At 40.9% G+C, this 25,714-nt stretch overlaps 2 protein-coding genes across 4 annotated transcripts; one reads left to right on the forward strand and one right to left on the reverse strand.

Moving 5' to 3' along the window:
• Positions 1 to 9,372: 9,372 nt before the first annotated feature.
• On the forward strand, positions 9,373 to 15,020 carry LOC149817928 (sucrose synthase 7-like). The gene is made up of 13 exons (XM_089986119.1): positions 9,373 to 9,555; positions 9,647 to 9,765; positions 9,861 to 10,077; positions 10,190 to 10,285; positions 10,370 to 10,543; positions 10,624 to 10,740; positions 11,155 to 11,321; positions 11,449 to 11,670; positions 11,819 to 12,140; positions 12,218 to 12,462; positions 13,522 to 13,660; positions 14,069 to 14,140; positions 14,844 to 15,020. The coding sequence occupies exons 1-13, from the start codon at positions 9,457 to 9,459 to the stop codon at positions 15,018 to 15,020; spliced, it is 2,166 nt and encodes a 721-aa protein (XP_089842245.1). The 5' UTR covers positions 9,373 to 9,456.
• A 92-nt stretch (positions 15,021 to 15,112) lies between these two features.
• Positions 15,113 to 24,808, reverse strand: LOC149817929 (protein argonaute 1-like). 3 transcript variants are annotated; one of them, XM_089986003.1, is made up of 23 exons: positions 24,707 to 24,808; positions 22,785 to 23,520; positions 22,490 to 22,698; positions 22,103 to 22,252; positions 21,882 to 22,015; positions 21,658 to 21,767; positions 20,373 to 20,479; positions 20,002 to 20,140; positions 19,800 to 19,916; positions 19,253 to 19,360; positions 19,082 to 19,153; positions 18,436 to 18,558; positions 18,141 to 18,300; positions 17,895 to 18,016; positions 17,657 to 17,794; positions 17,388 to 17,502; positions 17,106 to 17,168; positions 16,967 to 17,030; positions 16,723 to 16,858; positions 16,288 to 16,361; positions 16,081 to 16,175; positions 15,705 to 15,736; positions 15,113 to 15,586 (listed from the first exon to the last, which is right to left on the reverse strand). In XM_089986003.1, exons 2-22 carry the CDS (start codon positions 23,481 to 23,483, stop codon positions 15,705 to 15,707), a joined length of 2,967 nt encoding a protein of 988 aa, XP_089842129.1. In that variant the 5' UTR covers positions 23,484 to 23,520; positions 24,707 to 24,808; the 3' UTR covers positions 15,113 to 15,586. The 3 variants fall into 3 exon arrangements, with proteins under 3 accessions (XP_089842129.1, XP_089842126.1, XP_089842127.1); XM_089986000.1 differs by having other exon boundaries at positions 17,360 to 17,502; XM_089986001.1 differs by having other exon boundaries at positions 17,360 to 17,502; positions 22,785 to 23,501; positions 24,707 to 24,798.
• Positions 24,809 to 25,714: the final 906 nt, after the last annotated feature.

The following is a 25,714-nucleotide window of genomic DNA, read 5'->3' on the forward strand; positions in this document are numbered from 1 at the left end:
CTTTATATTCTATTCTAAAGGTCCTTAGTTGAATCTCTAATCCTTATGAGATTAACAACAACCATAATGAGAATCAAAAGACTGAAAGTGATCACTTTATTTATATGCATATGTCAAAAAGAGTTTAACAATCCCATCCTCATTACATGTTCGGAATATAATCTCGGTGCTAGCCCTTTAGTAAGAGGATCAACGATCATCTCTTTGGTACCAATATTGACAATATGCACTAAATGATTCTCTGTCCTTTCTTTAACAACAAAATACTTCAATTTCATATGCTTGCATGACGTAGTACTTTTATTGTTGTTTGAAAAGGACACTGCAGCTTCATTATCACAGTAGACTTTCAGTGGCTTCCCAATAGAATCGACCACCATTAACTGTGATATGAAGTTCTTTAACCATATAGCCTGCGAAGTAGTCTCGTACAATGCAATGAATTCTGCCTCCATGGTGTGGGCAGCAGTGGTCGTTTGCTTTCCACTCCTCCAAGAGATCGCTCCCCCAGCAAGCAAGAAGACGTACCCAGTAGTAGACTTTCTACTATCAAGGCATCCTCCTAAATCAGCATCTGAGTAGCCAATGACCTCGAGGTGATCAACTTTATGATACGTTAACATATAGTCTTTTGTCCCTTGCAAGTATCGCAAGACTTTCTTGGCAGCCTTTCAATGGGGTAAACCTGGATTAGACTGAAATCTGCCAAGTACCCCTACTGCAAAAGAAATATCTGGTCGAGAACATGTCTGTGCATACTGCAAGCTGCCAACAACTGATGCATATGGATAAGCACTCATCTGTGCTTTGTCAATATCGTTTTGTGGACAATCCTTTAGGCTCAGCTTGTCACCTTTTGATATGGGTGTAGAAGTAGGAGAACAATTCTCCATCCCATATCGCTTTAACACCTTTTCTATATAGGATCTTTGGGAGAGGCTTAGAAACCCTTTTGCTCGGTCTCGACGAATCTCAATGCCAAGAGCATAAGCAGCCTCACCCATATCTTTCATATCAAAATGTGATACAAGAAACTGTTTTGTCTCTGAAAGCAACTTTATATCGTTGGTTGCAAGTAAGATGTCATCCACATACAACATCAATATAATGAACTTACTCCCACTTTTCTTAAGGTATATACATTGATCAATAATGTTTTCTGTAAACCCGAAAGTCACAATGACTTGGGAAAATTTAATATACCATTGTTGGGAGGCATGTTTAAGTCCATATATTGATTTGTTAAGCTTACAAACCAAACGATCATTTTCAGAGAAACCAAGAGGTTGTTCCATGTATACTTCTTCATTCAGATCTCCGTTGAGGAACGCTATTTTCACATCCATCTGATGTAGATCTAAGTCATAATGAGCTACGAGGGCCAGAATAATCCTCATTGACTCCTTAGTTGAGACAGGAGAGAATGTCTCATTATAGTCAATGCCCTCCATCTGGGTGAATCCTTTAGCAACCAATCTTGCTTTATGTCTCTCTATGTTACCTTTGAAGTCTTTCTTGGTCTTAAAGACCCATTTACACCCTATGGGCTTTACTCCTTTAGGTAACGTGACAAGATCCCACACTTGATTTTTAGCCATAGAGTCTAACTCTTCTTTCATGGCTTCAATCCAGTGCGAAGATTGTTTGCTTTCAACAACTTCCATAAAATTCAACGGGTCATCATCCATATCTATGAAATCACCAGGCTCCTGAAGGTACACCACATAATCAGGATGTATGGCAGATCTTCTAATCCTTGTGGATCTCCAAACAGGTCGTTCCTCAGGCTCAGATGAAACCTGATCATCCTGCTCGTGCTCTTCCGCATTGTCCACAATAGGTTCACTTTGGATTTGTGCATTAACAATTGAATGATCAACCACACCATCATTAGGAATAACAATATGGTATCTTTCGATGTTTTCCTTAACAGGTGATAAAACTGGATCCTGTATTTCCTTAAAACCAATGCTTTGAAGTGCATTTAATTCATTTCAACAATCTGTGGTGAGTGAGATGGGCAATAAAATTTGTACCCTTTTGATCTTTCTGGATAACCAATGAAATATCCACTGGTTGTTCTTGGATCAAAGGCTTTAATGTGGGGGTTATACAGTTTAGCCTCTGCAAGACATCCCCAAATGTGCATTTAAGACAGTGATGGTTTCCTACCTGTCCACAACTCGTAAGGAGTTTTAGGCACAGATTTCGTAGGAACCTTATTCAAAATATGCACAGTTGTCCTTAAGGCTTCACCCCACAACTTTATGGGAAGTGTTGAATAATTCAACATAGCCCTGACCATTTCTTTAAGCGTACGATTTCTTCTTTCAGCTACACCATTCTGATAGGCACTACCAGGCATGGTATATTGAGGCACAATGCCTTCCTCTTTAAGAAATCGCGCTAATGGTCCTTCCCTTTGCCCCATCTCAGTAAACCTACCATAATATTCGCCACCTCTATCAGACCTGACTATTTTAATAACCTTATCGGTTTGTTTCTCTACTTCTTTCTTAAATTCCTTAAACATCTGAAAAACATCAGATTTTTCGAAAATCAAGTAGAGATACATATACCGAGAATAGTCATCAATAAAGGTGACGAAATATTTTTCGCCTGTGTAACATGGGGAAAACGGTCCACATACATCCGTATGGACTATTTCTAATATCTTACTACTGCGTTTGGCACCCTCTTTATATGTGTTTGTATGCTTAGCCTTTATGCAATCAACACATGGGTCATTGTCAGTAAAATCTAGAGATTGCAAGATCCCTTTATTTACCAGTCTCTTTATTCTCTTTTCAGAGATATGACCCAACCTTCGATGCCAAAGCATGTAAGATTTATCATCTATCATGCTACGTTTATTTCCAACCAATGCGTATTCAGAAGTCAAAGACTCCTGAGTTTGGATCTTCACATTCAATCTATATAAACCATCATAAACAGATGCAGAACCAATTTCAATTGAATTTCTGAATATGAACAATTTGGAATTTTCAAACTTAAAACAATATCCAAATTTATCCAACTTTGAAATTGAAATTAAGTTTCTACTATACGATGGAATATAAAAGACATCATGAAGATCTAAAACTACGCCCGTATCCAGAGTAATCCTGCAGGTTCCAACACCCTTCACATGTGAACGCATCTTGTTTCCCGAATAGATGCTTTTCTCATGTATTGTTGGTTTCCTTCTGCTCAGGAACAGTTGTAGATAGTTGGAAATATGAACAGTAGCACCAGAATCAATCCACCAGCTATTTTCAGAAATTTGTAATAAATTACATTCATGAGAAACAAATGACAAATTACCTCTCTTTTCCAACCACTTCTTGTACTTTATGCAATCTGCCTTTATGTGTCCCTTCTTCTTGCAAAAGAAGCACTTTATGGGAGCAGAGTTGGATTGCTTATCTTGGAATGACTTATTCCCAGTTGGTTTCTTCCTAGCATTTCTCTTAAATGCATTCTTCCTTGGTCCTACTTTGGACGTATGAGAAGCCATATGTGCACTCTGCACCTTCTCACCTTTCATCCTCTCTTCTTCTTCAACACACTTGGACATGAGTTCATTAAATGTCCATTCATCATTATGTGTGTTGTACGAGATTTTGAAAGGTCCGTATTCCAAAGGTAAGGACGTTAGAACTAAATGCACTAGGAAAGAATCAGAGATGGTGAGCTTCATGTCATTCAGCTGAGACGCTATGTTTCTCATCTCCAAAATGTGCTGGCGAATGTTCCCCCCTCCAGTATATTTCATAGATATCAATTTTGACATCAGAGTACTGGCTCTGGCCTTGTTTGAACTCACAAACTGTGCCTCAATGGCATTCATGAATTCCCTCACTGTTCTGCATTGTGGGATAGCACTCCGAATGTTCTTAGCTACTTTAGATTGTAAAAGCAATAAGCTAAGTCTATTTGAGCGCTCCCACTTCTCAAAAGCAATCTTTTGATCAGCAGTACTCTAATCAGTGAAGGCAGCGGGTTCATCTATCCTTAGGGCCAGATCTAAATCCATATACCCTAATGCAAATAAAACAGTTTCTTTCCAATTACTAAAATTGGATTCATCTAGAAAAGGTATAGAGCTAGAGCCATCTAAAATCACAGAACTAGAAACTGCATGACAAAAGACACGTATCAGGAAACATTCATACGAGACTAAAACTTTAGTGGAAAAAGCGAAATGATAAAGGCCCTTGATATGCTTCTTTCCAGGCGAGTGAAGGGGGTCATCGGAGTTCTACTTTGGTAAGAGCTCCGACACACGAAACCACTTCGCCTACCGACCATATTCGGTAAAACTAAGGTTCTTGTGAAGATAAACCATCAACACAAGGTATCTTTGGATACACATGTGTGATGTATCTCGACACATTTACCTTATTCTACCCTACTTAAATTCCAAACACGATAAAACTACCTTTGGGTCGTCTATCGTTTCATGAATATAAGTACAATGTGCATATCGGCTTAGGAACTGTATGATAGTATAAAATTCATTTATGACTCACGTGTATTCAGTCACTTTGGTGACATGAAAACACTGATTCATTTAACTATCCTTAATGCTAATATGCAAAATTATATCTTAAAATAGTCCGTAAACCGAATGGACTAGACATATGACCCTCGAAATGGTTCTTAAACTGAATGAACCAGTCATATGTATCACGAACCGGTCTTAAAACACTCTGAACCGGTCTGAAACAGCCCCGAACCGGTCATGCAAGGGTCCGAACTGGTTCTAAACCTTATGAACCGGGTCAAATATGAACAAAAATTCATTAAAACCCTATAACCGTATGCCAAAACCCCTATATTTTCTTATATTTAAGAAAACAGGGTCTTAACATTTTGGAACCAGTGAGAAACTAGAAGGAACCGGCCAAAAATGGCTCTGAACCGGTCCTGGAAGGGGACTGAGTCAGTCCTTGATCCGGTTCAGGCCAAATAGTGCCTGGACCCTTCTGGATCCGGGTCAGACCCGACTGCTTACTGGATCCGGGTCGAACCCGGTACAGTCCTGATTCGGGCCGGATCCGGGTCGGACCCGGTTAAGACCGGATCCGGGTCTGACCCAGTTAAGACCGGATCCGGGTCAGACCCGGTTAAGACCGGATCTGGGTCGGACCCGGTAACCGTTGGATCCGGGTCTGACCCGGAGTTAGCCTGATCCGGGTCGGACCCGGTATGGTCTGAATCCGGGCCGGACCCAGTATGGTCTGGATCCGGGTCGGACCCGGTATGGAACTAGATCCGGGTCGGACCCGGTATAGACCAGATCCGGGTCGGACCCGGTAGCTTCCGTATCTGGGTCGGACCCGGGGGTCCTTGATCCGGGTCGGACCCGGTGCATACCAGATCCAGGAAAGGAACCCGATATACTCGTGAAATACGAAATGGGGATTTTGAAAAACCCTATTTTGTATTTCACTCACTGCCGCCGCCGCCTGCCGGCGATCAACACCACCGCCTGCCGGCGATCAACGCCGGCGCCTGCCGGCAACCAATGCCGCCGTCCGCCGGCGACCAACGCCGCCGCTTGATGGCGTTTCTTCTTCGGCGAAATCAGCCATCCGCCGGCCAAAACCAATGCCGCAGAAGTCTTTAGAAATCCGGCGACTCAATAGTCGTCGGCGACAGCTCCTGCAGCCTTCTGATGGCGGATGAAGATGAAGACGCCGGCGGGGTCCTCGCCGACAGGAAAAACCCCTCAAAAAACCAGAGGTAAGTTTTTTTTTTTATATTATACTGTCGCCCAACGGCGACAGTCGCCGGTGCCGGCGATAGGCGCCAGTGACCAGCAGCAGGGTCACCCTACGGTGACCTGCGTTTCTGGTCAAAACCGGAGCACACCCCACAACGGAAGCGTTGTGGGCCCATAACCCAAATGTGGAGTCCGGCGTGATTTTCCGGCGAGGCGGCAAAACAGACGGCGACACTGTAGCAGTGGCCCTGCAAAAAACAGAATAGAAACACAGGAAATATAGACAGCGTACCTGATGCTGCCATTTACGGAGGTTGGAGGTCGCCGGAGAAAGGGATTCTTCAACTCAGTCTGTCCTCAGCCACCACAAGCGCAGGCCTCCTTATGCAGACGGTGAGTCGACCTCTTCCCTCCTCAAAATTTTTGTATTTTCGCTTTTGGAAAGGGTTGCTCATGAAACCCTTTTATAAGCCACGAAATGGGAACGGTTGAGTAACCGTTCCCTCTGTTTTCAGGTTTAACGGAAGGAACATTTCATGTGTGAAGCGTTACCCACATCGTGGGTAACCACCACCAACGTGGTGGTTTAACCCAACACTCCTCACTAACAGGCTTAAGGCCATCACTAATTGGTGTGACAACATTTTTGCTTTCTACATATATTCATCGATAGAACTTGTGCCTTTCTTTAGTCATTGCAATTATTCCTTCAGATGCATGACTTGAGTGAGTGTGCAATGTAAGTGACCCTGAGGCAGTTCCAAACTTCATACTAAGATTTGAGTCCAACTATATGAGCGTGGTCCGGTTCAGATAAAGAATAAACAGTCCAACTCAACAAGAGTTTGTCGTGTCTCAACCACGAGACACTTGGCATATTCAAGATTCACTCCTAATGATTTTCCATCATACATGCGAGGAACTTTTGAAAACATGGTTTCGACCTGTCTATATATTTATAGAGGTCACATGATAGAAGTTAGGGAGTGAATTGAGGCTCTCATAGATTTTGTAGTGAGGAAATGTTGTAGACTACTCAGTGCAGGCAATAAAGGCAGCAAGAAGGAAGAACTTATCTCAGAGGATGTGAGGTTCATCTGATGGGATTTGTGATGAGTTGTGGAGCTTGATTCAGAGTTTTTGCCCTTGTAGGAAGGGGGCTTCAGGGGCTCCCCCCGGCGCGGGTCCTGCTGCTCAGCGGGCGGGAGTCCAAGGAGAACGCCCCTGGCGGGGGGTCATGGGGGGCAGCGCTCCTAAGAAGATTTTTTTTGGGTGCTTATGTTTGAGACCCAGTTTCTTATGAATTAGACCCGATTTGTTTAGGTTTAGGGTTGTCGCCCTTACCTTGTATAAATACTTTCTTTTCTTTCTTTCTTGTAACAGTCGAAAAAGAGTAATAAGATTTCTCTCTGGACGGCCATGGTTTTTTACTCTCTCTCTAGTTTGAGGGCAGGTTTTTCCACGTAAATTTGTGTGTCCCTCTTCTTTGTGATTTGATTGTTTTTGTTTTTTCGTTTTCTTGCATGAGCGTTTCCTAACAATTTGTTGCTAGCCATTAACCTTTATTGATGGCTATGATACCATTAAAGAGCAAACACAGTAGTTGAGAGAGAAAAAAGTGATGATCTTCGATGATGAGTATTTGGATGGAAAGGAATAATGAGGCGCTCAAGGAGAGAAGAAGCGACAGAGAAGTGGTCCTTATCAAGATCAAATGGGAATCAAAGAATAGAGCCAGACTCAAGTGGCCCAGCCTGAAATAGACTATCTTTGTGATGAATGGGCCCTGCTTGTGATGAGACAGGTGGAATGGCCCCTTGCTTGTACTCGGTTTCTGCTATGGTGTTTGTTCTTTTTCTTGCTGGCACTTTATCTTTGAGAGTGATATCTCATCACTTTCTGCACTGCAACAAATTTTCCAATCTGATTAATGAATTTCTTTTTCTCAAAAAAAAAAAATCACAAACTTTTAACTTATTTAGAGAGAGAAAAAGTGTGAGATCAGTGACAGTGAGCATGAATAAAATGGTTCGTAAGTCACACTCACTAATTTCTTAAAGTAAATCACACTATTATGCAAAATAAATCAAAACTACCAACAAGCTCAAATGGCATTTATTTTCCTACATAATAGGGAATGTTTGGTTGCATCTCGTGTGATTTGGAGCTTTGATTTCAAATCACATATTCCACCTTGTGATTTGAAATGGCATGAGATTCACTATAATTATTTCTCATTCTCATTTTCTGATGTTTGGTCAGTTATACAAATGAGATTCATTCTCTCATTTGCATGAGATTCTGAATCTCATAAGAGGTTACCATACATAATGCTCAATTGTCGAAAAATTTCCACAGCTGCAAAAAGAAACTTTGGAATCTTATAGTCAAAGGTCTAAAATATAACAGGCTAAGCCAGCGCAACTAGATCCCATATGTTGGAGGCGGTTTCTTCGTGTCATGAAAAAAAAGACCTTGAAAAAACTGTGGTGTTGCTAAAATATGCAGTTGCCAGAGCCCGCTACGGCACCCAGTGATTAGGATAGTGAAATGGTGTTTGGTGAGATGGTGGAACTCTATCTTATTTAGGATTTATTCAGCTTATGATCATACTGGTGGCTGGCCTGGTGAGTTTACTTTGCAGAGTAGGACACCTGGGGTTTATTGCCTACGAGGGTAGGAGCATCAAATGACCTCCATTTCTAAACAGGTTCCTTGTTATTAATAGAAATAAAAAATAACTTGGCCAAAATGTGGTGTTGAAGATGGAGTTATCAAAGGCATTATCTTGTGAATGGTGTTGAAAAGTGGTGTTGGGGTAGTCAACTCCATCCCTAACTAAATGTTTTGGCAGCAACATTGCTCCCAAACAACATAGGGCTCGGAAAAACGGCGACGACTGCCTCGGAGCGGCAGAGGGTGTTTCTAACACCACAACACACCTCCAATTCAAGGCTCTCAAACAGAGCTCGTTGGAAGTTGGATTTAGATTTAATTGTATCAATAATTACCAAGTACATAACGACTGGTTTAAATAGCCAATGCGATATGCAAGTTACAAGCAATGGGATTCTGATTTGGGGTTGGATTCATATATAAGAGTCCCTATACCAGTTTAGAAACCAATTAGTAATCGGAGTTCATGCATATTTTACAGGATCCACTAAATGAACAGTTGGGCACTTTGGTTTTCAGCTTACCCGAGATTACACTGACGTCCGTTGGCGGGGAAACTTCAAAATTATCGTTCAACGGTTATAAAAAGTGGATTCAGCCTACCTACCTCTCTCTCTCTCTCTGAAAACAAAGGCCAACAAAATGCAACAAAAGATCAAATGAAAACCGAGGGCCAACTATTCGAGGTTTGACGTGACAAAAACGGATGAGAAAATGCAATTTCAAGGACTGAATTGGGCTTTCCTTTCTTTGAGAACTAGGAATTCCTTGCGTGTGAAAAACTTAAAAATCCTTTACTTGCCTTTCCATATAGATTGATATCCTTCTTTTGGAGTAGCAAGAAAATAATAGACAACTTAGTGCGCTTCATTCAGACTGACTGTAGTGGCTGCCTTGCCAATTTGCAAATGCTTGGTGGTTTTGATAAAAGAACTAAGCACTTGTTACTGTTGATTTGCAGGGCAAATGATGAGAATTCTCTAGAACTGGATTTCGGGTCTCTCGAGTCTGCACTTCCCCACCTTAGTTTGCCTTCTTCAATCGGAGATGGAATGCATTTCATAGCCAGATATTTGTCTTCAAAACTCACTAAGGACTCTTACGCAAAACAGTTGCTGGAGTTTCTGCGTTCACATAATCACAGAGGAGATGTAAGAGTCATGAACAAATAAAGATTTAAGCGATACATTCTACAATCTAGTCCTTTTCTTTAACGCCGTGATCCTCTGATTTGTTAATCAGAATCTCATGATCGACCAAAGTATCGATACCGTGTCAAAGCTTCAAACGTCGCTCCTCATGGCTGAAATTTTCCTTTCTTCACTTCCCAAAGACACTCCCTATCATCAGTTTCAGGAGAGGTAGTTAAGAACACAAAAAATGGGCAAATCTTTCAGAGAAACTTAGGCCTGATATGTGTCATAATTCTGAATGTCTGCACAATTTTCACTTGCAGGCTTCATGGATGGGGGCTGTTGAAAGGTTGGGGAAACACTGCAGAACGCGTGAAAGAAACAATTCATTCACTTTCTGAGCTCCTCCAAGCACCAGATCCAGCATCAGTGGAAAAGTTCTTTGGCAGCATTCCTACCATATTCAATATCGTTATCTTCTCACCCCATGGTTACTTCGGCCAAGCAGATGTTTTGGGCCTACCAGATACCGGTGGTCAGGTGCGAGTTCTACTCAAGCGTGAACTTATATACACTACGTAATCAACAGATATTTCCATCACAATTCATCTGATTTATTGCCATTATCCAATTCTCAATCTTCGGGGAACAGATAGTCTACATATTGGATCAAGTTCGAGCTTTAGAGGAGGAGCTGCTTCTTAGAATTAAACAGCAAGGTTTGGATGTCAAACCTCAAATACTAGTGGTAAGCAACTTTGTTAAAAGTCTCTTAGCTTCGTTCAAAAGGAAGCACGACTGGTGTTACATCCATGGTTTTTAAATTCCACAGGTAACGCGACTAATACCAGAAGCTAAAGGGACTAAATGCAACCAGGAAAGGGAGAAAATTTTCAACACTAATTATTCATATATCCTGCGGGTTCCCTTCAAAAAACCAAATGGAATTTTACGTCAATGGGTTTCCCGCTTCGATGTGTACCCATACCTTGAAAGATTTGCCAAGGTAAGTCTAGCGGCATGTCCAACACATACATTAGAATTCATATTTCATTCTTAGATTACTGAGTTTTCCTGAGATGTCAGGATGCTGCTGATAGAATTATAGAAATGATGGGAGGGAAACCTGATTTGATCATTGGAAATTACACTGATGGTAATCTGGTAGCATCCCTAATGGCCAGCAGACTTGGAATTACTCAGGTACAGTTCTAGTTGTGGACCATTTGCATATGTAAATCACAACCTTGACTGCAAAGTTATGTATATGTTGGGGAAACAAAGATTCATTCATGTACTTCAAAAAGAAAACAGTAACGGAGAAAGGAATCCCTCGCATAATAAACTAAATTTGATTTTTGATTCTTTTCCTTTTGTTCTTTTCATTGTTCATTTTGCTTTCGGCAAAAAAGAAGCCTTCAAGCATAGTGAAATCCAGATGTCATTATTTATTTTTGTCAGTTTATTATACATGATTATCTGTAGACTGAATTTTGCATTCCATGTTTCCACTGTCTTATAACTGATTGCTAATGCATTAAAATGCTTTGACAAACTCAGCTCCAAGAGTTAAAATAAGAGAACAACCAATGACTAATCTGCTTTTATCTCATTCAGGCAACCATAGCACATGCTCTCGAAAAAACAAAGTATGAAGACTCAGATGTCAAATGGAAGGAACTGGATGCCAAGTATCATTTTGCATGTCAGTTTACAGCTGATATTTTTGCCATGAATACTACAGATTTCATCATTACAAGCACATTCCAAGAAATTGCAGGGAGGTTAGCACCTGACATGAATTAATTGGGTTACATATTTTCATGATATTTTTTTTATAGATATTTATCTTTTATGATAAAAATCATCTCTTGACAGAATGTGATCAAATTAAGATGGTTTCTCTTGCAGTGAAAATAGGCCAGGACAGTATGAAGGCCATGCTGCATTTACCATGCCAGGCCTTTATCGAGTCCATGGAATCAACGTCTTCGACCCCAAGTTCAATATTGCTTCACCAGGCGCTGACATGTCTGTTTACTTCCCATACACTCAGAAAGAGACGCGGTTAACACACTTTCACCCAGCAATTCAAGAATTACTCTATAGTAAGGAGGAAAACAGTGAGCACATGTAAGTTTACAACTCAAAATAGTATTTTTATTCTTCGAGCATGATTTCTTACTGCACATTATGATTTGTACCATCTGAAATGTGCATTTAAGTTATGATTTATAAAAAATTTGAACTCGGTTCTATGTAATTCATGAACTGTGCACAGCGGTTTCCTAGAAGACACAAAGAAACCGATTATCTTCTCAATGGCAAGGCTTGACACAGTGAAGAACATCACTGGTCTAACTGAGTGGTACGGAAAGAACAAAAGCCTAAGGAGCCTTGTCAACCTTGTTGTCGTTGCCGGCTTCTTTGACCCAGCAAAATCAAAAGACAGAGAAGAAATCAGTGAAATAAAGAAAATGCATTCTCTAATTGAAAAATACCAGTTGAAGGGCCAAATCAGATGGATAGCAGCACAGAATGATCGAAATAGGAATGGTGAACTATATCGCTGTATTGCTGATACCAAGGGAGCATTTGTTCAGGTCCAGTGCATGAAAGAAATTCTCATAGTTTTGATTTATTGCTGTATATTACTCATTTCACCATTTTTTTCCACCAGCCTGCACTATATGAAGCGTTCGGCTTAACAGTCATTGAAGCAATGACTTGTGGACTACCAACATTTGCAACAAACCAAGGTGGACCAGCCGAGATCATTGTAGATGGAGTTTCAGGTTTTCATATTGATCCAAACAATGGAGATGAGTCTAGCACCAAAATTGCTGATTTCTTTGAGAAATGCAATCAAGACAGCCAATACTGGACAAGATTCTCTATTGCAGGACTCCAAAGAATATATGAATGGTAATTATTATTTAAGATTAAAAACAATGACTAAATTCTGGTTCAGCTTTGCCTCATGAGGCTGATGCTTAGCTTCTGATAAGCATAATTATGCACTTTCAGCATGCTCAATGGCAAGTCAGAATTAATTTGCTCAGTGTTGGTTGTGCCCCATAAAATGTCACATATTGTTGAGTCTACAATTTTGCCATTGGATCACTGTCAAACTGGGCCAAGTCATCTGGGTATGGGCTCATTGACTATAATCTTTCAGTGTTGGCAGCAGGAGCTAAGTTAAGCTGCATTGATCCATGTAACCAACCCTGCATCCACGCCACCCATTTTCATATCACGGATGCATGCTGCATGCAGACGCACACTCATGCACGTGTGCTGTTAAGATCCTGGTGGTTTACGGACTTGATTACCTGCACCTTAATCACCTTAGAACTTTTAGTTGGTTAAACACCTAACATTTAGCATCGGCGCAACTATCGTGGTCTCAAGTTCAATTCCCACAAGGGGTGACTTAGGAAAAGGGCAAACTGTACCAGAGTGAGAGCCACCAAAAATGGAAAAGACTACCTAGAGTTAAAGGGCAAAGTGAAAGACATTCTAAGGTGGTAGTCTCTCAAGATCCTGGTGGTTTAAGGACTTGACTTTACATACCTTAATCATCTTAGGGAACTTTCACCTTTCGGTACATTGGTTAAAACCTTAGCAGCGAACACATGCATACTTGAAATTTCATTAGTTGTGCCATGCCTAGAAATCAGTTCCTACGAGGAAAGTTCTATACATAGTGATTTATTTGCCACTCACACAAAAAGTAAAAACTATTTTTGAATCCGAACAGTTTTCAAAAACCAAGCTGCAACAAGTGGTCATGCAGGCGAGTTCTCCAGGAACTCAGAGAGTTCTTGGTTTCTTGAGCTCGCATAGGAGCACCATGCCTCAGTTTCCATATAGCTCTCCTATATTTTGATAAATTCATCCCTCCTGTTTTGCTCAGTGGATTTATAAGAGAATTTCACATTGGATAAAACTGATCCCATCGATGGACCATATGATTGTTCGCAGTTATACATGGAAGATTTATGCAAGCAAGGTTGTTGACATGGGCACAATCTACAACTTTTGGAGGCAACTCAACAGTGGAAGCAAGCGAGCGAAGCAAAGATATCTACAGATGTTTTACAACCTTCAATTCAGAACCTTAGTAAGCATTGATGAACAAAAGTCTTCTTTTTTATTCCGGGTGGGGGGACACACACCCAATCCCTTACAGAAACTGATGACTTTCATTTGTAAATTAATACAGACGTGCCACCCCCCCCCACCCCCCCACACACACACACACACGTGGTTTTTCTTTCTTGTTCGGATCAACGGATAGAAACCACTGTTATGATTCGGATGATGGTTATCACTTAGAGGTGCCAAAGTCACTGAAACCCTGTTTCAGTGTCTGCAGTGTAAAACTCCAGAAACGCACACTGTCTGCCCGCCAGGAAAAGTGGCTGCTTTTAAGTCGCACCTCTCAGCTTAGTGGTTTCTCATCATTATTAAAGGAAATACTCACATAGAAGGCACGTTTAATCAATTGTTGTGAAACATTTTCATGCAGGCAAGGGCAGTTCCTATACCGGATGAGCCAGAATCCACCGTGGTTGTGCCAATTCAAGGACCTCTAAGGCCGGTACCTTCTCCCTTTTGTATCTAAAACAGACAGCGCTTGAGATACCCTTGAAGAGGATCCTTGCACATTATTTCAATGCCTGTTCCCACCAGTGGCCTTATCTTTGAGATGAACCATGTGGTTGATACAACTACCTTATGCACAAATATGCACCGTCTTACCAACCACCAACCATTAGTCACCTTTTAAGCAAGAGCCTTCCATCTTGATTAGATCAACCAGTAAGCCATAAACCGTAGCCAAGAGAAATCATAAACCAGAATAGAAGAGCTTGCCCCACCCATCAGTAATTACAAGTCATGGCTCTAAATTGGTGAACCATTAAGAGGGGCGTGCTTTACACACTCACTAAGGAAGCCTCTTCCTTTGAACATATATTTCTCATAAACATGCTTGTTTCACTCTTTGAAAAGAGGCCGTATAAAAGAGAGCCTCTTTCAGAGGAAAGCATGAAACAAACGGCCATTAAGAGGGCCTCCAAACCCCTTGGATCTCTATCCATTCTAAGATTCAGAGTTGAATCAGCTCAGGAAGAAAACTAATGAGTTTCATTTATTAATTCCACAGCAAACACTCTTCGTCCAGAATTAAGAGGTGAGAAGCAACACCGAAGAATATGAGACAAAGAAAACCAACATGGAAAAGAAAAGCCATCGATCAGCATCAACTTATAAGACAATTTCTTGGATATTGCTTTTATTAGTTACAGAAACCATGGATGCCTCCACTAACTAGTATTTTCCACGATCAATCGCAGATTCCTAACCAGATACTCAACTTGCGCTTAATACAAAGCTTCAGGCATCCGAAAAGAAAGGAAACATATTGGGTGGCGTCTTCACGTGTACTCCATTATTCAGCAACTGCTACTTTCATGTAATGTCAGTTTCTTTTTAAATTGTACTTCATAAAATCGAAGTAAAAGATGTATGGAAGAACGGAAATATACACAGAATCAAAGGAAACAGGAAATCAAACGGAAGCTGTGAATGTTCATATAATCAAAGCAAAAGGGAAAGAAGGTCGAAAATATAAGCAGAGAATGAAAGGAAAGCAGCAAATCAAACAGAAACTGTGAATTGTTCAAGAGATTAACACTCCCCATGACCGACACAATAATTAGAATCCACTCTCAAAACACAAAATAAGCAGACATAATCCTGAATACACGTGTTGCAAGGCCAACAACATGGCTTTGAGGTGGAACTAAATTTTTTCAGCAATAAAACATCACCCTCTTGACGTTCTCCTTGAGGGCAGGCAGAGGTCTTACGATGGACCCAGCAGGAACACGGGTGCTGCCACCACGTGAACCCGAACCACCGGCACCTCCTGCACCTCCCCTCCCAGGCATCCCACTAGACAATGAGCCACTATCTGATGTCTCTGGTTCCATATAGAAGCGTGCTCTGAAGGCAGCAAGATGTGCATAATAGGCAGGAGGCACTGTCATAACGAATATAATAGATAACTGGTCAGTCCAATACAATATATATGATTGCCATTGCATAGATAAATATTACGCAAGATTCACGGAAATGGCATTCTAATGATAAATGTTTACCTATGGAAACAGAGCGAGTGCACCTAGCATAGCTGCAAAAAAAAAACAATCTTAGTAAATGAAGTATCAAAATCAACCCAATGTGGGGCAGTAAATCAGGGATCACAGAATCATCCATAAGAAAACCGATTCAAGAATAGGTGAATCCAAATCACAACAGCATGGGTTTTGACTTGAAAAGCACCCTGAGAACTAAAATGAAACATTTTGAACGGTGAGGGAAGATGCTTATGGCCTTGTATAAGGTGCAATAGAGTTGAGCAAGGGCATCGACTCCATGAAAACCAACAGGGTTACCAGGTTCAATTTTTCCAAAAACTTGTCAATGTCAATGCCAAGCAAGAAAAGCATGCAGATAAGGGCTAAGAATGTGTACGTGTAACAGAGGTTGTTGGTGAGGGTTTGAAGCCCATCAGCAGTAAATTTGTTTTCATCCCACAGCACATGGTAATGAGCTGGACGACTAGTTCCCTGTTAATTCATAATGCACAACAATCAGGCGATGACAACCGTATACCAAAGCAAATATAGACCCATATTCACAATAGCAGGCCAGGAATTTGCCCGCAAGTAAAATCGGCACCTGGATGCCAGCATGACTACAGAGATAAAAGTCAAATTCAGTCGGATGGCATATCTTTGAGTCCACGACAGTTCCTGCAATATAATGGTGCAAAAGATGTCATAATTTATTTATTAGGATAACCTCCCACACCAACCGTCAACAAGCATGACAGAATGCCTAACCTTCAGAAGAAAATTGAAAACAAATTGTAATTCATATTTAAATAGACAAAGAAAGCTAGACTTTATACATGCACAGAAACAGGTATAAGATGTTATGCCCATTGCCAACTGCCAAGTACACGAGTTAGATTGAAATATACCACATTTACTTGGGAAGATGAAACAAAACAAATTATTACTAGTTTCCAAGAGAAATTTCCTTATGAACTATGACCAAATTGTATTCTCAGCTAAAAAAACTCATCCACATACTACCATTTGCTATATATACCTGGCAGTATATTTCCACTTCTATCAATTGACCGGGAATCGTTATGATTATTAGCAAACAACCTTGTGTGATGCCGTTTTTGAACCACGACAAAAGTAACAGGAGGCTGGTAATTTGGCTCAAGAGAAGCACAAGCCTGCAATCACAACATTCTGTATAATTTAGCATGATGCGTCTAGAGTGTGTGTGTGTGTGTGTGTGTGTGTGTGTATATATAAACTCAGGTAGTAAGAGGACATCTCACCTTCCGAATAGCATCCAATTCATGCAATAACACCTGATAAAATTGACCTTCGCTAACTCCATCCCTAGAAGTTCCATCATTGGCCTAGATTATCAGAACACATCGAATCAACAAGACAAACAAGTGTGATAAAAGGTACCTATAGAATATGATTTGCTGTGGCTTCTGACCAGTTGCTCTTCGGAAAGAAATAAGAAGCTCCCTGAGCCAAACAAAATAGCAAAGAGAACACTATTTAGAGTTCAAAGAGCTCAACAAGTCACCACTGGGACAACAAAAACATGTAAATATGACCAGATGGGCACACACACTAGTTGTTTGTGATGTTCAAACATTCTATCACAGAACATAGTTTAAATTATGACTTAGCAAAAGGAAAAGAAAATCACAAACTTAATCATTCCACCGGTAACAGTCCCACGTTGAGGATCATTCCAGACTTTAAAAAGATCATGGATCAGTTCCTGTCGATGTGCTTGTGCACATACTAAACCAGCATATTTGGTTATCTCTGGCCAATCTTGAGATGCCACAACCTACAAGGACATTATGTCATATCACTTTAGAAAAGCAAGATCAAGGAGAAACAACAAAAGGAAATAGAGAACATTGTACGGATACATAAGAAGGAAAACAGAAGAAATAAGAAACTATATCTAAAATCCATTCCACAACGAACTCTCAGCTTACAGCCGCTATAGAAGGGCTTGAATCCTCTCCAGGATGAGGATGTGTAACATCAGCACCAAAGATTATTGTAGGTCTATCACTGACAAGAGGGATACGCCTTGACAATGCATCGACAAGGACGGTGTTTCGGCCTCCAACCTTCCAAAAAAATAAAAAGGCAACAGATCCACATGATCATCTAAATCAAAATTGTTGACAATTGACATAGGTCAGACAATTCAAGCAGCCCCATGATTACCTTTACATTAATTTTAAGAGCAACATTTGCAAGATATTGCTTACTCATCTTGAACACATGCTTTGTGAGGCAGCATTGTGACACCAAGCCAAGATCTGTCTCACAGATCCGCTTCAAATCCCCTTATAACACATTCAGTTGGAAGTCAAGATACCATCATTGCAAAGGCAAAAGGCAAGATTTTAACGGTAAAAGCCAATGGCATTCAAAAGAATAAACTGTTTAAATGAAAAAGATGGTTCATACCATAAAGTGATCCATTGTTATCAGGCAAAATAACAATCAACAATTCAAGTTCTTTGCCACGAAGGATGTGAGCAGCTTCCTGGTACCGTGATTTCAGAGCCTTCTCTACTTGATCTGGACGTGTAGAGTATACAGGAATTATAGGTTCCGGATTGAACATCTGCACAAGGGGGAAAAAAAGATTAAGCAGACACAAAGAAGCACCACTAATGAGAGACCTAATGAACAATTAATATTTCCCATGACCCTCCCAAGGAGGATATCACGAATACATGTATGGCTTGGCCTATCATACCATTCCAGAAGTCTGACACATCTGAGCTAGTTCTTGACAAAAGCCCCGAGCAACACCATCTTGCACATTACGGGAAAAGTTTATACAAGTCCAGTAGTTCACATTACCACCATTAACCATTTTCTGCAATTATTAATATGAAGCAGAAAATTAGAAAAAGAAATCCAGTCATCATACACATATAGGATCCTATGAATTCTGTAGAACACTCTCGACTGCCAGTTCTGCCTCCAAAGGAAAAACACTTGAATTTACATGAGGTAAACTTTCTTTCTCAAATCAAGAAATATTCACAGACTCAACATCACAGCTAGGTTGAGTTAAACAAAGGGCCTCACAAATTCTCAGATACAAAAGATAGACAAAATGAAATATTTCTATGTGAATGGACAAGCATGAACTAAACACATTGAAGGAAACACGATAGCTACATGTCCAAGCATATCGATGTTGGAAGGCCAAACAGATGTATCTACATGTTAGTCATACTGCAGTTTGTAACCGTTCATACATTTCAAAGTGCTAAAATTACTTATTTTAATGCCTCATAGGGTAACCATGTAGGAGAACCTGCCAAAATTTAGGGGAGAAAATTTCAAGATGGATAGAACTATAACAGCTGCAACTATCAAAGACAAGGCTCTACCTTATTCATCATATTCCATTGGCCCACACGTGGCAAGCAATCTCTTTCCCTACCCGTATCATGATACTTAAGCTGCACCAGGACACAAATTACAAGACAAATATACTAAGTACAAAAACATAAAATAAACAAACAAGATACCACTAACCACATAAAATATTCATCACTTACCCAAGGAGCAGGTAGGATGCGAGCTTCAACTGAAGCAAGCTTCTCATCAATCTTGATGCCAAACTCCTTGGCATAAGGGTCTTGATGATAAGCATTATGACTGACAGTCTGCAATAAAGCACATACAAAAACCATAATATGAAGTATAAATTAGCACCATGCAGAAAAAGAAAAAGAAAACTACCTGTAAAAATATGTTCATGCAACAGCTGAGTAATGAACATCAAACTTTATAATGAAAAAGGCCAATCAACTTGTTACTTAGGTCGTGTTTGCTTCGGACCCCCAACCCACGGGAACTGAATCCATAGAAAGGGGTTCCAGCGCGTAAAATGGGGGCTGCTTTCCACGAGAAAAGCAGCTCTCACGTTTGTGTTGCATTGTGGGGCTCGCGGAAATGGCACGGGTTCACATGCATTTCTGCTGAAAACTCCCCTTTCCCGTGACATGCAAACGGGTCATTAAGGCCATCTGCCAGGATTAAACCGCAAAAATCTTGCAACAAATCACTATCCATAAGAGAAGGATATTAGAGATAATGCAGCACCCGAAGAATATCGAGCTCCCGATCATGTGGTCTTTGGCAAGTAACCTTGAGCAAAGCAGTAATTTGGCGCTCATTCAACCTTTTTGAATATCTTTGCCCTTCAACTATTTTGCAGACCTGCAATCCAAGATAAATCAAGAAAATTGAAAAAAAAAATATAACTGAGATGAATCACATTGTGAAGTGCTTTAAACAATTTAACCTCCATTGGCAGATAATTTGGTCTCTGCTGATTTCCAACTTGCAGACAAGGCCAATTTGTATGCTGGATGGTGAAACCATATGTCTCTTGGAAATATTGAACTACAGACTTTGTAGTACCTCTATCATCAACAGGGAACCTGCTCCCAAATACAAAAGAAACAGCCAAATATTAGATGCCAAGACAGACCTGGCTGTAAAAAGAAAAAGGTGAACATACAGATAGAAGAAAAACTATGACAAGTACATAACTAAAAGAAATACAATTTATCATCTTTATGCAAAAAAAGATCTTGATGGATAACTGTCATTGCCAAACGAATTAAAAACATAAGATTGAGGGAAGGAAATAGAAAGGTTTAGGCTCATTACGTCAACTCCCTTGTCGGTTGAGAAGTTAAACCAGAAATGCGGTATTTTCTGCGCATGTTGCCACGATGAGTTACCTCTACTTTAACACCTCTCAAAGCCTTCTTGATCTGAGATTGATTAAGGCACGCAGTTAACCTCATATGAATCAGAAACCAAGAAGTACAAGTTTAAAGTTGTAATAAATTTTCTAAACTTCCAGATTTGGATGCAACATCAAAGCCGCTCTATACTTGTTATATGCAACATTTGCCTTGACCATTAACATCAGGAGAACTCTGATTTTAACCACAGGAAATTGTGAGATGTCAAAATACTCAAAACTAACTTAAGAACATGGGTCTTAGAAGCTAGGAATGCCCATGTGTGGGATGGCTCTCATTTGACAAGAAAATCCACAACAAGGCATATGGCCAAACATTATCAACCCGAGAAAATGTACACACACCACAAACAATTCAGACATATAGCCACTAACTATGAGTAAAATCAGCACTTTTAGGAAATTCAGCAAGACAAAACCACATGCATTCCAGAGCACATAACTATTGTTATCAACGTTCTACTTTCTACCACCAAATTGGATAAAATAACAATTGCCAACCAGATTAATTAATAGAAGACAAAAGTTTCTAGTGCACCTCAAATAATAGCAAAACATTTTGAAATCAGTAAAAGGATTCCTGACTTCAGTGTATGACCACCAGGGTTAACAGAACAGAACAACTGGCCAAAGACACCCTTAAACACTGCTACAATTCTAAAAGAAATTAAATGAAAGTTAACCACCATATAAGTCATGTTAGCACCAATATCATTAAGACTAATCATCATTCAAATTGGTTGTAACTGAAGCCCTAGAGGCTCTGCCAGGTAATATTAGCTCTCCCAAGACTTTTTTTCTAAAACATCAAAGGGCACCTTTTTGTGCTTCTTTTTTAATATCCACATTTTCTCAAACATCATTATCGCCAACTATTTCACAAGTTAGCCCTAACATACATACTTTTTACAGTTTTCAGAATTGACACATTAAGTAGCAGCATTACCACAGCCCTCGGCAAGGTCAGTTTATTTTTTAAATAGAATAGGAGTCCAATACCAACGCAAAACTTAATTGGGTCTATATTTTGGATACCCAGACTCAACCTGAAGAATATGGCTGCGTCCAAGATGGGCCAGTTCAGCTGACTTGCCCACCCTACTTCCAGGTAAACAACATAAGCAACAAACACCCAAATCCCAGAGCACTCATAATAAAAAAGGAAAAGTTGGACTGATTGCATACTTTAACTCGGTCAGCATCAGATAATGGCCTGGACAAAACATCCCTGTTCAACAGCTGAGTAACAAAGTCAATCACAGGCAAGGGCTCAATGAAGGCAGTTGAAGACATATCTGCAGGACGTACAACATCAAACAATATAAGAACAGCAAAAATAGCATTTAACATGGGATGGAATAAACAAGAACAATGATAAGGGGGGATCACAAAATAAGATTCACACATACCAATGTTAAGAGAGAGACCCATTTGAGTGGGTCTGATGCTCTGATAAAAGCCCCTCCAACTTTCCAGCCCTTCACCAAGTGTCTGTCTTCGCCCCAAATCAGGTGAATAGAATGACCTTCCAACCGGAGAATACCTGCTTCCCACTATCAATAGATTAACCACTTCATGCTGGATAGAATATCCAAGAATTAAAGTAACTTCAGCTTGCATGGAATGTTACCTGTTTGTTGGCAGCTCACGCAGGACAATATCCAGGACCTGAAGGGCTTCTTGGGGAGCATCAGCCTGCTTGCCGGCCAAAAACAGACCCAGATGATGTAGGTCCGCACGTGCAGCAAACTTTATGACAACCTTGAATTGCCTCTCTCTTCTGCAAGCATCCACGAAAAATTAATGCAGATCCAACTTACACATGGATTGCTGAGTCACCTTCATGTAAGTAATATGTAAAGCTAACAAACCAATAGACAAAATGAGTATCAAACTTTTGAAAGAAGGAAAATGGGAAAAGACAGACAAACTGGCACTGGAATTAAACCACAAAATAAAAACTAAAGAAATGGAAAAAGAATGAAGAAGCAAATCAAGTGTGAAGTGGATGGCATACCGTGGGGCACCCATCCCATCATCTTCATCAATCAAATTAATCATGAACTCTTTTGATGTAAAGGGAAGGGGACCTGCTGTATACAAGCTCTTCCGACCATCATATGCAGGAAGCCTCTTACCAAGATGAGATTCTCTGTACAACTTCACGAGTTGATCCATTACAGCCCTGTTGACACCCCTCGATGTAACTTCAGGTGTGATGGATACCTGGATTACATAAATTCAACAATCAACAGAGTATTTTAACTAAAAAAGAAGAAAACTGAAAATGCTTTATAGTGTGATAGTTTTACATCATATTGATGAAGATCCTTGTCTGGAAGCTCAGCGAAGAAATGATTAGCTTTCACAATACATCTGATTCCAGTCTGGCCCTTCCCAGGTCGAAGGGGGAACCGCATGGCTTTGCTTGAAGAGGGTGCAGCTGCCAGCTCAGAAGAAACTTCTGATGGAGTGATGGAAAGTTGCTGAAACTGCTCCTGCATGGGCTGTGATTCTGGCAAACTGGATTCACCAGCAGAGGAACCAGGTTCTTGCAGCCCAGCAGACTGTGAGAACTGAGGGGTGGGGGTGCTGGTACCATATTGATGGACAGCTTGGCGCAGATCGGGAACCACCACCTGCGGGCGGACAGTAGAACCAGACATGCCAGGAGACTGGAGCGGACCACGCTGGCCACCTCCACCGCCTCCGTGGCGTCTGCCACCAGACTGAGGGGGCCCGCCAGGTTGCTGTGATGGTGGGCCAGAATAGTGAGGAGTAGGTCCCCGAGGCGCTCCACGACCTGCATACGTTTGCTGTGGATATGGCGGCCGGGGTTGTGGCTGTTGCGGAGCCCAACCCCGACCCTGATAGGGCCCTGGTTGCTGAGGAATGGGGCGCTCTACTGGCGGCACTGCAGGTCTGCCTCCTTGTGGGCTACGATGAGGTTGAGGGTCTGAACCCTCACCACTAGAGGATCCCTGACCTTCAGTTTTCCGACGCCTTGGCATGATGGTACTCCTTTTTCACTGTATCGACGAAGAAAAACTAAGGCAAGCACATGAAAGCCAAAAAAAAAGCCATCAGAATAGGAAAAAACAAACAGTACACATACAGGAAAACTGATAGCAAATAATGCAAAAGAAAATACAAGGCAACCCAAATGAAGAAAACCTTAAAGTGAAATGAGATATTGACACGATAATACCTAAAAAGAAAACCATATAATACAACCAAGAACAAATGTCATTTTGTCATATACACAACTATTCCAACCAACCAAGCAAGATGATCCAATTCATTTAATCGGTGAGACTACACAAGCATTGAAACCCAAACAAGAATAAATCAAACAGGATACAAACAGGAAAATCAGTAAAAAAAACAAATAAAGCAAACTGATAAATGAATAAGAAAAGGAGCAAACTCCCAAAAAATAACGACACCGAAAACTTCTGCCACGAGGTAATACCGATCAAAGCAACGCACAGGAAATTTCCCAGCATGTATTGCTCCAATTAATCCCAGGAAGAAAACCCAATTAACATATCAGAAGATAAACATACAAAGCGCTGTGTCTGCGTGGAGAAATACCCCCAAACTCACCAACAAAAATAGAAACTACCACACCCATCAACACTAAGATTCCTTCTAAACAAGAAAATACTTTTACATTTGCCGCATAAAACGAAAGCATCCGACTATCGGCACGAAATGAAAACCACAGTCCGAACAGGCAAAACGAAAAGAAGAGATCAGAGAACAGTTTCCATCCAATACTTACACGAAACAAAAAAAAAAATGCATACAAATATAGAGGAGAAACCACACAATCCCAAAAACAGAACCCCCTAAAACGCACAACGCATGTCACCGATCATTCTAAAGCAGTTAAGACTAAGAGCAAAAGGCACCAAAACAAAACTAACAAAACCCTAAACCTCCAAGCATCTCCAAAACAGAAAGAAAATCGCAGCACATAAAAACTTAACCCTAGCCGTAGGACTAAAGATAAAACACATTCGTCCCATGATCCTCCCATTCTGAGGCACGATAACGAAGACGCATCAACTCCAAGCCTTTATCCGTACCGATAATAAGAAGAGAAAACGGGAAAAGGGGGGAGCAGAAAATAAACGAAGAATGAAATCCGAAACCCTAGCTACAAGCCGCAGTAGTGAAGAGCGCAAGACCTCTACAGATAGAGATCCACCGGCAAATGGGAGAGATTTACCTCGATTGAACGGAAAACTACGCCGAAAACCGTCCTCGCAGGATCGCTCAGATAGAGAGAGACTCGACCGAGGGTTTAGAGCCGGGGGCTCCTATCGGTAATTTAGGAGAGATATAGAGAGAAAGCCCAGAAGCAAAAAAGGAAGAGAGAGAGAGAGTGAGAGTGGGGGCAGTCTCTCTCCTACGTGGCATCGGGAGTAGGGTTTGACTTGACTTTACAGTGGACGAGTTTGGGTTTGGCTCCCTTCTCCACCGTCCCCTTTCAATCCACGGCAGGAGATCCTCATCCTACTCTTGTAATACCCAAATATCAAGCCCTTTCCAGCTTGATCAACCAAGAGTAAAGACGAAAGGATTAGTTCCCATATTTTACCTAACATTTTAATTTAATACCTTATCGAGCAACTACGGTACATTCGTGGCGTTTTTTTATTGATGGCTTGTTTCTTATTTGGTATAGTTTAACACATTTGTGGGGTGATGTACAAAGGAAGAACCCACTGCGAGACGTGCTCACATGATTGGCTGCACCGCATCTCGAAGCGATGCGGGGTTTTTTTTCTTCCCTTTTTCTCCTTTTTGTAAAAAAGGAAAAGATGTGAAATGACTGAAAAGGATTTTTGTTTCGGGTGAAATGACGTCTGTGGAAGACACTTATTCCCGTCTTCCTTCGTTGGGGTTCGGTGGATCGAATCTCACAGAATCTCCAGGTCTTATTGGATCCGGACCTGGACCCTGAGCAAAAACTGTACCTTCAACAGGCTCGTAGCGTCCATGTCACTATCAGACCTGCATTTCATTCGTGTCGAGATCCAAACCACGAAAGTGAGGTTCTACCTTACAAGCTCCTGGATTTCGGATATGGTAGAGGTCTTTCGACATTGTATATGGATCCGGATCCACGAATGGTAGAGGTCTAACTATTCTTTCACCTTACAGAACCAGAAATCACTAATCCAGAAAAGTTAACCCTAGCATAATGGTATTAAAAAAAGTTGGAGAGAAACTG

This window comes from Nuphar pumila, chromosome 13, assembly GCF_984573655.1.
Source record: "Nuphar pumila chromosome 13, dmNupPumi1.hap1.1, whole genome shotgun sequence".
Taxonomy (NCBI): domain Eukaryota; kingdom Viridiplantae; phylum Streptophyta; class Magnoliopsida; order Nymphaeales; family Nymphaeaceae; genus Nuphar; species Nuphar pumila.